The sequence below is a fragment of the Siniperca chuatsi genome, linkage group LG22, assembly GCF_020085105.1.
Source record: "Siniperca chuatsi isolate FFG_IHB_CAS linkage group LG22, ASM2008510v1, whole genome shotgun sequence".
In the NCBI taxonomy this organism is placed as follows: Eukaryota; Metazoa; Chordata; class Actinopteri; order Centrarchiformes; family Sinipercidae; genus Siniperca; species Siniperca chuatsi.
Genome location: NC_058063.1, coordinates 19,336,262 through 19,351,406, shown reverse-complemented (window position 1 = coordinate 19,351,406; position 15,145 = coordinate 19,336,262). Strand labels below are relative to the sequence as shown.

Genomic DNA, 15,145 nt, shown 5'->3' with positions numbered 1-15,145 from the left:
CGCATATTCGCTTTCTTGGTGAGAACAGATCCCACAGCCTGTAACTGCACATGAGTGGGCTATCAGTCTTCCCATCGCACTCTGAGAAAGCAAATAAACATTTCCCAAAATGTCGAACTGCTCCTTTCAAAACTGGAAGTGCGACTGTACCTTACAATTTGAGGTTGAATGCACTTAATGTAAATCGCTGCCAAATCAATGTAATGTTTACACTCCTCCACCTTCACCTGTTTGTCATGTTTAGCTCTGTTTGGTTTGAACCACTGCATTATTTAAACTTAGTCCACATTAATATTAAACAGAAGTCATGATTGTATTTTTACTGTATGACTTATTCCTTGTCTGTTTTATTGTTTTATTTCATGTGTTGCTGCCAGGGTTTGGGGAGCGTACGAGGTGTGACTGTCAATGAATATATTTGTGTAACTGTTTGCTGGTCTGTTATCATAAAGTTATTTGCGTTTCAAAAAAGGCAAGACAACCTTATTTGTATAAAACATTTAATAGAAATGGTAACTAAAAGTGAGTACTTTACAAAAGACAGACTAGAAAAACGTAATAAATGAATGACAAAAGAAACATTTAGAATATAAAGTGGCGTAAGAGGAGGAAATAATTATATATATGAAATTGTACACATATAAAACAGCTTAAAATGAAAGCAAATGGCAGATCATATGTATTTGTAGTTTTATTGTATAATTTATTTCTAAATCATTGAATGCTGGTGGATCGACAAAAACCAAAAACCAGTGCAAATCAAAAAAATGCAATACCATGATTTATCCACCAGGGGGTGGTCTTCACCTGTTTTTAGAGTTTTAGAATAGTATAGTATGGAGTACAGAGCACTGTAATTAAACACATAAAAGCTCTTTATTTTGTAAAAGACAGAAGGAAAGCTTTAAAAACATATAAAATGTTATTTTCTTGACCACTGACATAATTTGAGTTGAGTTGACTCAAATACAATCTTAGGCCTTGATACTCTTTTAACATGTGAAATATGTACAGGGCTATTAATGAATCATTTTTATAGACCAGAAACCTGAATCCATTTAATTGTGTAGATACTGTGTTGAATTTCTACACACTTCTGTACAGTCTGGAAGGTCTTTCACAGGAAACATCTTTCGGTTCAGTGCTGGGGGTCACTATCCAGGGTAACTTGCGATGGCACAGCCAGGTGGACCACATGCTGACCTCAGTGCAATGAGGCTCATGGGTACCAAGCATTTTGTAAACATTTGTAATGCCAATTATTTGTATGAAAACCACACAAACTCCCACCCAACTGACGGCTGTGCGCTGTTCACCTCAGATTTTAGTTTTACCTGGTGACATTTCTGCTCTGCTGTCATCAAAGCAACGGCTCCGAATCTTCAGGCAAATTTGCCAGAATACCAAAGGGGTTATTAGACAGGGCTGAGATGGTGGATCTACGTTGGAGCCCGGCACTATTTCGACGAGGCTCTGACAAGCTGTGTGAACGAACAGCCCTTTCCTTTGAAGTGAAGGCTGAAGATGAGGTGGGCAACACAGTGCTGTTATCTGTCGAAAGAGCAGGACTGCTGTGGTTGTGACTGCCTTTTTGGATCAGGGGGCTAGATGCTGGAATTTGTATTGAGACTCCAGGTTTTGAATCTTTGTTCTGGGGTAAGTTGCCAGATTTAGGACAGTTGCTGTTGGCTGAGGCCGCTGGTTTTGGATTGTTGTCTTGGGGAAACTGTGGGGCTAGGTTAATGGGATTTGAGACGTCTGGTGAGGATTTGGAAGGACTATTGTCAAATGTAGGCTGGCCATGACTGCACGCAACAGGACTCTGCTTAGATCTGAGGTCATTCAGCTCTTCAGTTAGTTGGCGGATGATCTCTTCTTTGTCATGAAGTTCCTTTATTTTTTTTAGATGCTCAGTGGTGGAATTTTCATTGTCGTCAGCCTGGTTTCTTGGTGTGTAAACTTCTGCATTTCTGTGTGTTGTACTTTGTAATTGTAATTTTTTTCCCCCCAACTGTGTGAACACATAAAAACATATGTTCTGTTAGTACTTGCTTCATTCCTAACATTTCAGTTTTGTTGCTATAAATTCTCAAACAGAAAAGAAATAGAACATTTATAAAAAAATCCTAGGCAAAACATAAATATCAATATTTCAAAAGATGCAATAATCAAAAATATTCCACACATATCTGTGTCTTGGAGGTATTTGGCTGAAGAAAATGGTGGTGAATGTTGGGATGTAGCGGCTGGAAACACAAGTTTCCAAGTGTTACTGACTTACCAAAGTTCCCACACTTCTTGAATAAGAAGCCAATTAATGCACATATTATTGCAGTTACTACAACAGCAATGCTGGTGGTTAGAGTGCAGGATGTCATGCAGTTTGCTGAAATGATAATAAAGATTAAGTGAAAATAAGTACATTATACAATATTTCAGAAATATATTACATACTCCACAGAGAGACCACCTGAATAAGTTGTTGTCAGATTATCAGGAGCTGCTTTCTGCCCGGCACTGCATGCAGAGCCACCACTTCTACCAAACTAAGAATTTCACACTAACAACAGTCACACTTAACGTCTTTGGAGTCTCCTCCATAAATCCACGGATAAAGAAAAATCTGATTACGTGAATGTAATTTGTCAGATTCACATATGACGGATTGATCTTAGCCAGAATAATCTCAGTACGTTATTAAGCAACAAATTACTGAAATAAGATCAAAATCTTTCAACAGTGTTAGAGCATGCAATAATAACTAAAATACATCAACATAATTTCTTTTCATTTAGAGTATATTTACATTTTATTCCACATACATTATATAGTGCATAGATTATCGCCCCATTGTTTATAGCAAAACTGTATGTGGCTGACAGAATGGCAGGGAGGGTTAAAGCATGAATGTGAGCAGTTTATACAGCATTGTTAAGGCTCCACTGTACCTGGTATGTAAATATCTGTGACCCTCGTCTGATTTATGTGGTGAGGCTGCTGAACTCTGCAGGTGACCCTGTGATGAAAATACACGAGTTGAAATTTTAGTTTTGTTAGTTATAAATTGAAAGATGTAGAGCTTTGTGCTGGAAAACAGTCTTGCTGCTGGTGAATCACAATAAAGTCATATTTTATAACATTTCAATATTATGAAAAGCTTCTTTCGGAACTCTTTTTCACCAGTATGACACACAATTCAACCAACATTCGTGGTACTGTAGACCTTCACTCTGGCATACAAGTAATTTGTTTTACGTTCCTACTGTAGCTTGGTTGCAATAAACACGAGAGGAACTGCATCATCAGTGCTGACTAAGTTAAGAGTGAAGTGTAGGATTACCATGACATTTTGTACACAAATTCATGTCTCCCTTAGGATGAATTCTAATAATTTGGTGAACCCTTAACATTTCATCTAGGGCCATCATCAGGTCAAAATTTTAATTTGCTAAATACTTTACTAAAAACCTGCAAAATTATTGACATTCTCACTATTCGCTATTTAGCAATGTTAGCATGCTAAGCTAAGATAGTGAACATGGTAAACAATATGCCTGCTTAGCACCAGCATGCGAGCATTGTCAATAAGTGCATTTCCATCCACCTGTTTTTATGTGCAAATTTGAAATTCGCAGATACAAATTTGGTTACATTTTGCACTACATTTGGATGGAAACTTGGCTACTGTGAGCATGTTAGCATGCAGATGTTAGCATTTAGCTCAAAGCACATCTGTGTCAAAGTACAGCCTCACAGAGCCGGCAGCATAGCTGAATCTGCTGCCATGAAATAAACAATTCTTTCCATCTTTTAGTGTGCGAGAGCCTTTACTGCTGGAAACAGATTTTTGCTTGACACATTTGTTTTGCTTTGAGTGGTGTATACAGGATTTTGATAAATTAAGCTAACAAACAGATGGGAATGTAAACATAATCTCCTCGAGTGAGGTAAATAAAGCAAATGACAACTTAGATTTAAAGACGGAACCAAATATACATCTCTTGAGTATTAAAGTGAAATTGAACCTTTTGGTAGCAGTCTGCACAGTCACTCTCCTTGTGACGGTGTAACATCCCCTGGAGTCTACACCACTCTTCGGGGTTTCAGCACTGATGTTGTTTCCCTGTTCATCAAGAAATGTTATCTCAGGCTGCGGGAACCAGCAGTTGGCTTCACACTGCAGAGTCACTCCATCATTCACAGCTGGAACAACTGAGAGTTGTGGCTCAGAAACTGCACCTTGAAAAACAATAAGTATACAAGGTGTGACCTTTGAACTTTCCATCCAACATTTCTGTCAAAATCTGTAAAAAAAAAAAAACAACCCAACAAAATCAGTTCACGTCAGAAAGCAACATTATCTGAATTATTCAAAGTTCTATATTTGATCAAAATAACTTTACAGATTCTTTCCTACATATCATGTGGGTCAAACACGCCTCAGGAAATGTTAAAGGAATAGTTTAACATTTTGGGAGCGCTTATTTGCTTTCCTGCCGCAAGTTTGATGAGAAGATTGATACCACTCTCACGTCTGTGTGGTAAATAGGTAGCTACAGCCAGCAGCCGGTTACCTAAGCTTAGCATAAAAACTGGAAACAGGGGGAAACAGATAATCTGGTCCACCTATGTGTGAAAATGACAAGCTGTTGTTTTACAGGGGGTTATGTGGAGTTATGAGAAATTGCCAGGCAACCAGCGGCGACTCCAGGAAGTTACTGCTCCGAGCCAAGAAATAGTCAGGCCCACAGTGCCATGTAAAACAACTAAGTGTCATTTTTACACTTCAGTTTTTCTACAGATTAAACAAACAAGATATGACTTGTTAATTAGTTTAGTTCATTTGATTTTTTAGAGGTGTAGATTTTGCTACCTTTACACTGAACCTGGCAAGTTGTTTCCCACTGCAGTCTTTATGCTAAGCTACGCTAACCTGCTCCTGGCTGTAGCTTTATATTTAACAGATCGGAGTGGTGTCGATCTTCTCATCTAACTCTCAAGAAAGCGAATAAGCGTATTTCCCAAAATCTCGAACTATTTCTTTAATGATAAACCATTTAAACGTACCACGACAGTGACAGCAAAATATGTCATGAACAATTAGGCCTGTGCAGCACTCCACGGCAGACCCTTCTCCATAACGGAAACAAGCAACTTTTAGGAGAGTATAACGCAACTGCATAGCTTTTACTATAAATAAATGTGATTGGACATACCCACAACAAGCTCTATTGTAACGACCTCCCGAGGAGGCCTCTGGAGTGTCTTGCATATGTATATTCCTGTATCAGACAGCTGCACGTTGGAAATCCTCAGCGAGATGTTTCCGTTTTTCAGTTCGTTAATGAAGAGGTTTGTCCTGTACTGGAAGACCAGATTCTTCATCTCGTAGGTCTCACAGCCATCGCGGTACAGGAAGGCGATGTTTGGATCCAGACCTTCCTTGGACCACTCTACATCTGCTGGGATGTCAGCGCTGACATTGACGTGGCAGGGCAGAATGACCGTTTCACCAGCAGAGGCCAGGATCTTCCTTGATACACTGTTCCCGGAGGCTCCACCTAGGAATAAAAAACAAAACAAAAACACCTTTTCTTCTTTTCAACAAATCCCACGAAAAGGACCAAATCCAACAGTGAATGTATCTTCCTAACAAGTATTGTCTCTGTATCCAAAGCCTGATATATCTTCTTCCTCTGTGCCATAGAGCTCCATTGTTACCCAAAAACTATTAAAAACACATCAGTGAGCCACACTGTTGCACTGGGTGACATGTTCCCTCATTACCATGAACACACACACTGTAGTTTATTCTGACTCAGTCCCACATACACCGTCCTGCTGCTGGAAACACTCACTAGAGCACTAAATGTATATTAATCCACATCTGAAAATAGTCCCCAACAAATGCACTATTTACTCCTGTTTGAGTAACATTTGCCAAAAACTACAGCGTCCTGCCAAACAACAACAACAACAAAAAAAAACCCAGACAAAGTTAGCAACTTAGCTGGTGAAGAAAGTGGAGCATTTAGAAGCTAAAAAGCCAGATTTTCAGTGGCATGTTTACAGCTTGTTTCCTCTGCCCCCAAGTGGCCAGAAAAACCAGTCACTGCAGGTTTAGTGTCATTATACCACTGACTCCTGCATTGTTGCCAGCAAAAGATTCTGTTGTCTGGCTGTTGCAATAGTGTCACTTATGCTTTGTCCCGACACGTCAGGGAGCAGAGTTTCGATTCCTCTTTGGATGTTGACTCAAAGTCCAGACTGAAATAAGTCAGCAACTATTCAATGAAATTTTGTACAGACATTCATAATGTCTACGGGATGAAGCCTAAAGAATTTGGTGATCCCCTGACTTTTCATTTAGCACCATCAGCAGGTTTTCACGTATCGTCTAATTGGTGGATGGCACAGACATTTTGTAACAACTCTGGCAATCGCCTGACTTTTCATCCAGCGCTAACATTTAACATTAACATGAATTAACAAAATGTTAATTTGTCCAATACTTTAGTTTATGACCAAATGAATACATTCCCATCTGCCTCAGCTGTTCTTTGTGTTCAGTGCCAATTAACCAAATGTTAGCATGTGTAAACATGGTGAACCTTGTAAACATACCAACTCAAAGTCAATTAGCATTGTAGCATTGGAATCATGTTGGTATGCATGTAGCTTCAGTACTACTGAACAGCCTCACAGAGCTGCTAGCAAACACACAAAAGCACAGAAATATTGACTTAGTCATCCTCATCTTGCAGCAGGGTGCTGTGACTTGTTTTATAAGCTGTTTATTATTAGGCCTACTGGTGAGAAATTGCTGTGTCATATAAAAGAGAAATGCGAAAGAAGAAGTAAAAACAATGCTGAAATATCCATCTACACACGCACACACACACACACACACACACACACTATCCCCGTGGGGGACAGTCATAATGCTTTCCCTAACCCTAACCCTCACTTTATCCTAATTGTAACCTGTACCCTAAGACCAAGTCTTTGCCCTCCAAAACCTTAATTTTTGTTAGTGTGCATTCAGGTTAAAATTCCCACCGGGATATAAAACACACACACACATACACACCAGCCCACGCTCAGATATTACCTACGCACGTATTACAAGATTTATTTCCGTTTAAATTTTCCTGCCTTGTGCAATTCGTTTTAACCGAGCCAAACTTTTTTTTTTTTTCCCAACTTCACGGAGGACGTCAGCAGAGAAGACTTTTCTAACTAATACATTCATTTCTAATCCGTAAACGCAAAGTCAAATATAAGCAAGACACAAACCTTCGGCTCCCAGACATACCTGCGCAACAAGACCACAGGGCAGCACCGAGGAAAAGACGGACATTCATGGCGAAAAGGAAAAACCAACAGAAACTAACGAAAATAACTAAACTAAAGAACTGATCTGTTCAAGATTTTGTTTCAAAATAAGATACAATTTTTTTTTTTTTTAAATGTCTGAAAGTCAGAAAACTGGTTTCATGGCCCCTGCTCGGCAGAGAATAGTCAGACTGATGCCCGACAGTGTGTGAGCTGTTTAAACCGCATCTACTCAGCAACAGGAAGACGCGTCCAATGAATCAGCTGCAGACTGAGTCTGTGGGCGGCCACACACGCTCCAACAAGTTCACCCAAAGGAGCAGAGTAATGGCTTGCACTTGTACATTTGGCAAATGTACTATAATATGATGTACATTTGACTGAAACAGCCTATTTAGAACCACATTACTTAATTGTAGTGATAGTCAACCATCCTGAGTGACTGAATAATATTCTGTCAAGATAAGCTTTTCACGAAATGACTGAGCAGGGAGACACTTTCTTCTTATTACATTTTTTCTCAATGAATTTGAGAACATTTGATTGTCAGCGCGAGAATCTCAGTAATCATTCATCACTGCACAGCAGAACCCCAATGACGGCGCAGCAGCACAAATAACACGACGGCGACAATAATGCCATTGCAATTATGCATATAGCAGTCTCACGTGGTTTCTCTTCATGTCATATTTCTGTCCGATCTGGTGTTTGGTTTTGCTGTTCAAGCTGCAACTTCATTTGCATCCATCATGCTTTTGTTTACGGTTGTTACGTTCGACGTCACCCACAACAACTCCCATTTCTTATCCTACATCAAGTTTTTGAAAAGAGCTTTTGCCCATTCTTGCAAAGGAACTCTTCGTTTTCAGATTATTCGCTGATTTGGCTGATGATGTCATATGTTGTTTCAGCATTTTGCTTGTAGGAGGAGGAGCCGAGACTCAAAATAAACGGGGTTTTCAAGTTTACAGGAATAGGAAGGACAACCCTGAACTTCAGCACAAGGACTTCAGAGAGAGGACGTGTCTTTCCCACGATGGAATGCGCAAAGTAAATTTCGCCATAACTCTCCTCAGTAAACATGCAGGAATTTACACGGGATTTGTTTACATCGCCTTCATTGTCGGTGAGTACAGCCGCCTTCATGCTTGAGAAAGGGACTTCCATAAAGTTGGAGGGCTGGTGGGAGACAGATTTTTAAAAGAAAGTTTGATCTGTGTAACTTGTTATCTTTGGTATAGCTTTAGAGCCTTAAAAGTAATCAATAAGATATTAAAATAAATCCTCAAACATGCCAGTGTAAGGAGGCTAAAAGCCGTGCGTTAGGTCCGCCAGCTGAGCAGCAGCAGATTTGTTATTCAGATAAGTGTTGCAATAATCCAGATGTGAGTCGGCCTCTCAGCCAGTGGGTGTCCCCGTTTGACTGGTGACGTGTTGGGTAAACAGGATGTCTGTTTTTTGGAGTTGAATGAAGTTCAAGTTTGAGAGGTTAACAGCGTTTATTTTGTTATTGTTTATGAGGTTATGAGCTATGGGTGGGGATGCTGGTGCTGTGATGTAATGATTTTTAGCAGTGTGTGTGTGTGTGTGTGTGTGTGTGTGTGTGTGTGTGTTATTGAACACAGCACAAACAACGAAACATACAAGAAAAACACTATAAGATAACTTCAGTACTCCATTTCAGTAACCATACAAACAAATATATGTTTAAAAGATGAATAGGCCTATATAAATATATAACAGCACAAGAATAAATGATAAATTAACGAATTTAATGAATCATGAGTCATTAAAGCAAAGACATGGGCTTATAATAAACAGTAACGCACAAACTATTGGAATGAGTATATTCTAAATCATTTCTGGTGTAAAACCCCGTTGTAGTGGATAAAATATTGAAACGTGATCTCCTCCGGGCGCTCATTAGCCCGCCCACCGACCGGTAGTAGGCGTACCCTTTCGGTGTGTGTGTGTGTGTGTGTTTTTGCATACCGCTCCGCAGACAGCAGAAGCCAAAGACACATCTGTGCCACAGGCTCGCTCAGTGCAGACAATGGCACGGATGAAGAAACAAGCGCTCTTTATAGTCATCCTCCTTCTTACTTTGCAGCGCGTTTCGGGACAGCGCCTCACTGCAAACATTGGAGACTCCGTTGATTTGATCACAAGCGAGAACTGCAAGATAGACGAGGAGTTCAAACTGATGACACATGACAGCTCTCGGACTGTGGCGACTCTTGTTAACGGTGTCTGGACGCCAGCAGAAGGTTACAAAGGCCGGATCAAACATAATGCAACGTACAGGGTCGTCTTAACCGATGTAAACTACAACGACAACGGGCTGTATGAGTTCACCTGCGGCAGACACGTTGTTTCCCTCACCGAGCTTGAGGTTTTACCCTTTGAAGACGTCGATGTAACTGAGGGAGAGACAGTCACGTTACCGTGCTATGCCTTTACTGCGCGTGAGCCGGCGGAGGGTAAGCCTCCAAAATGGGAAAGAAACGGAGAGCTCGTGGCTGAGCCGAACTTCACCTCCAGGGAGATCAGATATGGCACGGGCTTTGAGGGAAGAGTAACCGTATCATCTGATTGGTCCTCGAAGGGAGACTTGTCCCTGACTTTGGAGGGGGTTAAACTGGAGGACCAGGGTGATTTCATCTGCCATGGCCATGATAAAAAGGGGGAGAGAAAAACTGTTGCTATGAGGTTGAGGGTCAGCAACCCGAGCAACCCGGATCAGACCGCCTGCCCGCCTGTATCTGTGAGTAGGCCTCCCTTCTCAAAAAGCCTGTAACATCTGTAATCATGTAAAATGTCAGTGTCAGTGTCTGAATTTAACCACGTTTTCTTTTTGTCTTGTCCCCTCTGTAGCCGAGACAGACAGAGATGGGAACTTGGACCATTGTCTGTATAATTGCGGTGTGTTTTGTTGCACTGTCAGCCACTGGTTTTGGTTGGTGGCTGAAATCCCGCAGATCAAACGGACCCGCTGCGGAATGACCTGCGGCAGATGTGGAGATGGGACTTGTAACTGAGACGGACCCTGCTGGTTCTGAAGTTAATGGGGGGCCTTCAAGGCTGAACTCAAATGGTTATTGAAAGAGTTAAAAATTGTTTAGAGCGTTTAGAGTGTTCATTGATGCATATAAGGGTAATACTAACAGAAAACTGATTTCCAGGTTATATTCATGTCTACAGCCAACATAAAGATAAGCGAGGACGACTGGTCGGACACAATCTACCACTTCTAGCTCAGGGTTGTGGAGGGAATTCACCTGGAGAAACACTTTAAGATTCTTTATAACCCCTAATATAAAAAAGACACAGAGTAACAATCTAAACACGGTCAGTGTTGGAGAATGTGAGGTAATATGTGGTCACTTCCGGATCTTTCAGTGTTATATATTCAGGAAATCTACCAACAGGGCTGAGAAAGCCAGAGAGATATTTGTTACAAATACTTTTAGCAGGTAGCAAGAAAGCAATAACTAGGACATGGCTAAGTAAAGACTCCCCGACAATTGATGAATGGATAGAAATAGTGAAGCATACTGGGGAAAATGGATATCTTATCTGAATACAAACTGATATATATATATATATATGCCTTTATCTGCCCAAAATTCTTCAAAATAAGACGGTGTAGTCCCTCATTCGTCCAGGAGTGTTCTATGGTAGAAAAGGTTTCAGTCGTAGTCATCTGGACACTGTTTTCAGAATCAAGACGTTTTACAGAGCGCCGTGCGTTTGCATCTAAAAGTTACAAACCACACATTTGAAGACAGGAGGTGAAGATTCTAAGTAGAGAAGCCAGTTGGTTTGAAAGAGGAGAAAAAAAAGCCATTTTTGTGAAAAAGAAAAGCCCTCTTTGAACAGAAATGGTGGTCTGAGATTCAATCTGCCCAAAGTCTACCACAGTGTATCAGCACCTTGGTCACACCAATCATATGTTAATCAGGTACTTAACGGTGATGAGGTAGGTGCAGCCAGAGAACAATAGGCCTGATTACTGATTACTGGGCCATCTTGGAAACTATTAGGTCAGTTTCAGGTGAAACTAGCTAATTAACAGATACTCAGGTAGATTCCTTCCTGAGGGCAGGGCTTATGCAACACAGAGTATCTTAAATTTCCAGTTCCCTGTCCCATTTTTTCACAATTGAGAATGACTTCCGGATGGGAGCCGAAACGTCTTGATTCTGAAAACAGCGTCCAGATGACTACGACTGAAACCTTTTCTATGATATATGCCTTTATTTATTTTAATTTATTTAATTATTTTTTTCCCTTTTCTTTTTTTCCTTTTTTTGTTTTACATGATGTTGAGCACTTCTGTTAATTTCTGATGATTTTGCCTGAAAATGTATGAATTATTTTATTACAGAATCCATAAGCTTTCATATGAATCCCAACTCTGCCTTTGCTTTATTTAGCCTTGTTGCCATAACTGATGGGAAATATGAAATATGTAAACCTAATTTAAAAAACGAACAAATAAAGAAATGTATTTACAGTGTAATTTCGTTGTTTCAATCGGGTGGCAGTCAATACGCCTTTTTAAAACAACACTCTGGGGAACAAGGGAGTGACAATTGGGCATTTCGGAGGAAAGGAGAAATATATTATACTTATAGTATTTTTGTAAATGTTACTTGCAGGGTACAGAACTGGAAAACAAAACTGAGGTTTGGTAAAAAAAAAAAAATGGTGTCAACAACACTGATATTCTGAAACTATAAAGTAATTATGTAAAATTATAATATGCTACTAAAACTGTGGGGGCACGGGACTGTTTCATCTCCCAGTACTGTGCCTCGACCTCAACACTGCAAATGGCGGACTGTATTATAAAGCGTTACAGACATTTTCTTTCACACGAAGGTCGGGCCCGGGACAAAACGTGGTTTTCATTCTGTTTTAAGGAATAACTCCAAAATGTGCAATCACTGTTTCATCTCTCAAGAAAAACAAAAGCAATTAAAAACACGATGCATTTTAAAAACACAACTTAATATTTGTCTTGGCTCGAAATCAAATCTGTTCTCATATTATTTCACCATTTACTAATCATACAACACAATTCTGCTGCACCTCTTCAATGGAAAATGTTTATTACTCCTGAAATGCATTTTAAAATTGACTCATTTCAGCCTGTACATATATATATATATATATATATATATATATATATATATATATATATAAATATACTTGGCGAAAAAACAAACATGCGCAACATTTAGGCATTTAGGCCTACTGGACATTTTACTTCGAAAAATTCTGATAATAACGATAATAACGATAACGATAATATCCTGTCGCTTGCTGTCGGGTATAATCTGTAACAATGCATCATGTTTTATAATTTGATCATACGTTTTAATATCTTAATCTGTAAAGTAAAGCTCTCAAATACATTTAGTGACGTGAAAATTACAATACTCCCCAGTACAAAGTAGACTACATTGGAAATGCTGTTATACTAAATATATACAGTATATTATAATATACTGTATATTAATATATACAGTATAATATAATATACTGTATATTTTAAGGGTACTTCCCCAGCGACAAGCATTTGTACACAGGAAGCACAGAAATCACGTGTCTTCTTGGTTTTCTTGAGCTCTGCAACCGCATTAAACACGTTTTTATCAAATTTAACGCTGAGCGATCTCTCTCTGGAAGAAGTAGACTGCTGTTAGCTTTTACTTCAAAGTAACACCACTCTATGAAAATACTCTTACAGGTAAAACGTCGTGCAGTTGCCTATTATGCAGCCTATATTATTGCAATATTATTGCGATATAATAAATATTAACACCTAAGCAGCATTTTAATGTTACAGCTGGTCGAGGTGAAGCGAATTTAAATGATTTTACTGTCGGGTATAATCTGTAACAATGCATCATGTTTTATAATTTGATTATATGTTTTAATATCTAAATCTGTAAAGTAAAGCTGTCAAATACATTTAGTGAAGTAAAAATTACAATAACCCGCAGTACAAAGTAGAATACATCGGAAATGCTGTTATTAAAATTAAATGCTGGTATATTATAATATTCTGTATATATAAAGGCTACTTCAGCCAGCTACAAGCATTTGTACCCTTTTCAGTACACAGCCGTATTTCTATTTCTGAGAGTGGCTTGAGTCACTTCTCTCTCTCCCCTCAGTTCTGCATTATGTCTGAACAAATAGTTGGCTACAAGGTGGACTGACATCTTTCGTCAGATGCTGCAACCGAGAAAAATATTTGCAACATTTTGCAACAGCAAATAGGCCACATGTAGTGAGGGACATGATGCCGCCTGACACACGTTTTTCTTTTTAAAATCAACATAATTAGGAAACTTATAAATGAACGTATCAACTTCTGCACATACATTGGTGTGCAAAAGTGTTTGCCCCCTTCCTGATTTCTTATTTTTTTGCATGTTGGTCACACTTAAATGTTTCAGATCATCAAACACATTTAAATATTAGTCAAAGATAACACAAGGAAACACAAAATGCAGATTTTAAATGAAGGTTGTTATTATTAAGGGAAAACAAAATCCAAACCTACATGGCCCTGTGTGAAAAAGTGATTGCCCCCTAAACCTAATAACTGGTTGGACCACCCTTAGCAGCAACAACTGCAGTCAAGCGTTTGCGATAACTTGCAATGAGTCTTTTACAGCGCTGTGGAGGGATTTTGGCCCGCTCATCTTTGCAGAATTGTTGTAATTCAGCCTCATTGGAGGGTTTTCGAGCATGGACTGCCTTTTTAAGGTCATGCCACAGCATCTCAATCGGATTCAGGTCAGGACTTTGACTAGGCCACTCCAAAGTCTCAAAGTGCATTTTGTGTTTCCTTGTGTTGTCTCTGACTAATATTTAAATTAGTTTGATGATCTGAAACATTTAAGTGTGACAAACATGCAAAAAAATAAGAAATCAGGAAGGGGGCAAACACTTTTGCACACCAGGCCTCTTACCTTTCTTTGCCGGTCTAGACTGTACTCTTTATAATATTATTTACAGAGACCCAACAAATCCCACCATGACCAAGCATTTGGCGACAGTGGCAAGAAAAAACTTCCTTTAAGAGGCAGAAACCTTGGACAGAACCAGACTCAATGGTGGGCGGCCATCCGCATGTTAGGTTTTTTGAGAGAGAGAGAGAGAGAGGTTTTGGGGGAGAGGGAGGCTCAATGCAAATGCCACCTAGAATTATTATTTATTTAAATAGTAGAATAGTAATTGTAGTGTTAATATTAATACATTAGTAATAATAGGAATGACAGCTATAGGAATAATAATGACAGTATTAGTAACAGAGCCAAACACAAAAACAACTGTAGTAGCAGTTGTCGAGCAGGAACACAGGGGCAGCAGGCGGCCCACAACCACAGATCCAGACTCTGCAACTCCGGAGGCAGAAATACATGCACCACCCCTCCTCCAGACCTGTACAGCAGAGCTGCTGCTGCTTGTCCTGATTTAACCCAGTGTGTGAGTCATCCTCCTGCAGAGTAGACCTGTCCCTAAACATTCCTTAAATGAGAGCCATTTGTGTGCCTCTTCTAGGGTCTATGAATGCAGGGTTTCAGAAACAGACAGTTCTGTGCCGTTGGGTGTTTCCTTTCATTCGTTCATGTTATACCACACCAGGATTCAGGGAAAGCATAGTAATGCTAAGATAGTGGGGGCGTTGGTGGTGAAGGTGATGACAATATATTTGAATCTAATGTAAACTATGCATTATATTTTATAAACATGTTTTGTAAGTGAAATCTTAATTAGAAGAGTAACAATA

At 39.5% G+C, this 15,145-nt stretch overlaps 2 protein-coding genes across 3 annotated transcripts; one reads left to right on the top strand and one right to left on the bottom strand.

Annotated features, from left to right (window-relative positions):
* Positions 1-483: 483 nt before the first annotated feature.
* On the bottom strand, positions 484-7,990 carry LOC122869694 (putative selection and upkeep of intraepithelial T-cells protein 1 homolog). 2 transcript variants are annotated; one of them, XM_044182924.1, is made up of 6 exons: positions 7,297-7,990; positions 5,217-5,561; positions 4,026-4,239; positions 2,949-3,016; positions 2,282-2,386; positions 484-2,011 (listed from the first exon to the last, which is right to left on the bottom strand). In XM_044182924.1, the coding sequence occupies exons 1-6, from the start codon at positions 7,358-7,360 to the stop codon at positions 1,935-1,937; spliced, it is 873 nt and encodes a 290-aa protein (XP_044038859.1). In that variant the 5' UTR covers positions 7,361-7,990; the 3' UTR covers positions 484-1,934. The 2 variants fall into 2 exon arrangements, with proteins under 2 accessions (XP_044038859.1, XP_044038860.1); XM_044182925.1 differs by having other exon boundaries at positions 7,316-7,970.
* Positions 7,991-8,142: 152 nt separating this feature from the next.
* si:dkey-22i16.9 lies at positions 8,143-12,435 on the top strand. The gene is made up of 3 exons (XM_044182926.1): positions 8,143-8,461; positions 9,446-10,099; positions 10,210-12,435. Exons 1-3 carry the CDS (start codon positions 8,417-8,419, stop codon positions 10,336-10,338), a joined length of 828 nt encoding a protein of 275 aa, XP_044038861.1. The 5' UTR covers positions 8,143-8,416; the 3' UTR covers positions 10,339-12,435.
* The last annotated feature ends 2,710 nt before the right edge of the window (positions 12,436-15,145 follow it).

What these genes read in the sequence shown, in the direction of transcription:
- LOC122869694 (XM_044182924.1), bottom strand. Translation starts at nt 7,360, where the DNA reads ATGTCCGTCTTTTCCTCGGTGCTGCCCTGTGGTCTTGTTGCGCAGGTA. An exon ending in GGTATGTCTGGGAGCCGAAG is followed by an intron (nt 5,562 to 7,296) that starts GTTTGTGTCTTG and finishes TTTTATTCCTAG; the next exon opens with GTGGAGCCTCCGGGAACAGT. An exon ending in GTGCAGACTGCTACCAAAAG is followed by an intron (nt 3,017 to 4,025) that starts GTTCAATTTCAC and finishes TTTTCATCACAG; the next exon opens with GGTCACCTGCAGAGTTCAGC.
- si:dkey-22i16.9 (XM_044182926.1), top strand. Translation starts at nt 8,417, where the DNA reads ATGCAGGAATTTACACGGGATTTGTTTACATCGCCTTCATTGTCG. An exon ending in TTACATCGCCTTCATTGTCG is followed by an intron (nt 8,462 to 9,445) that starts GTGAGTACAGCC and finishes CTTACTTTGCAG; the next exon opens with CGCGTTTCGGGACAGCGCCT. An exon ending in CCGCCTGCCCGCCTGTATCT is followed by an intron (nt 10,100 to 10,209) that starts GTGAGTAGGCCT and finishes TCCCCTCTGTAG; the next exon opens with CCGAGACAGACAGAGATGGG.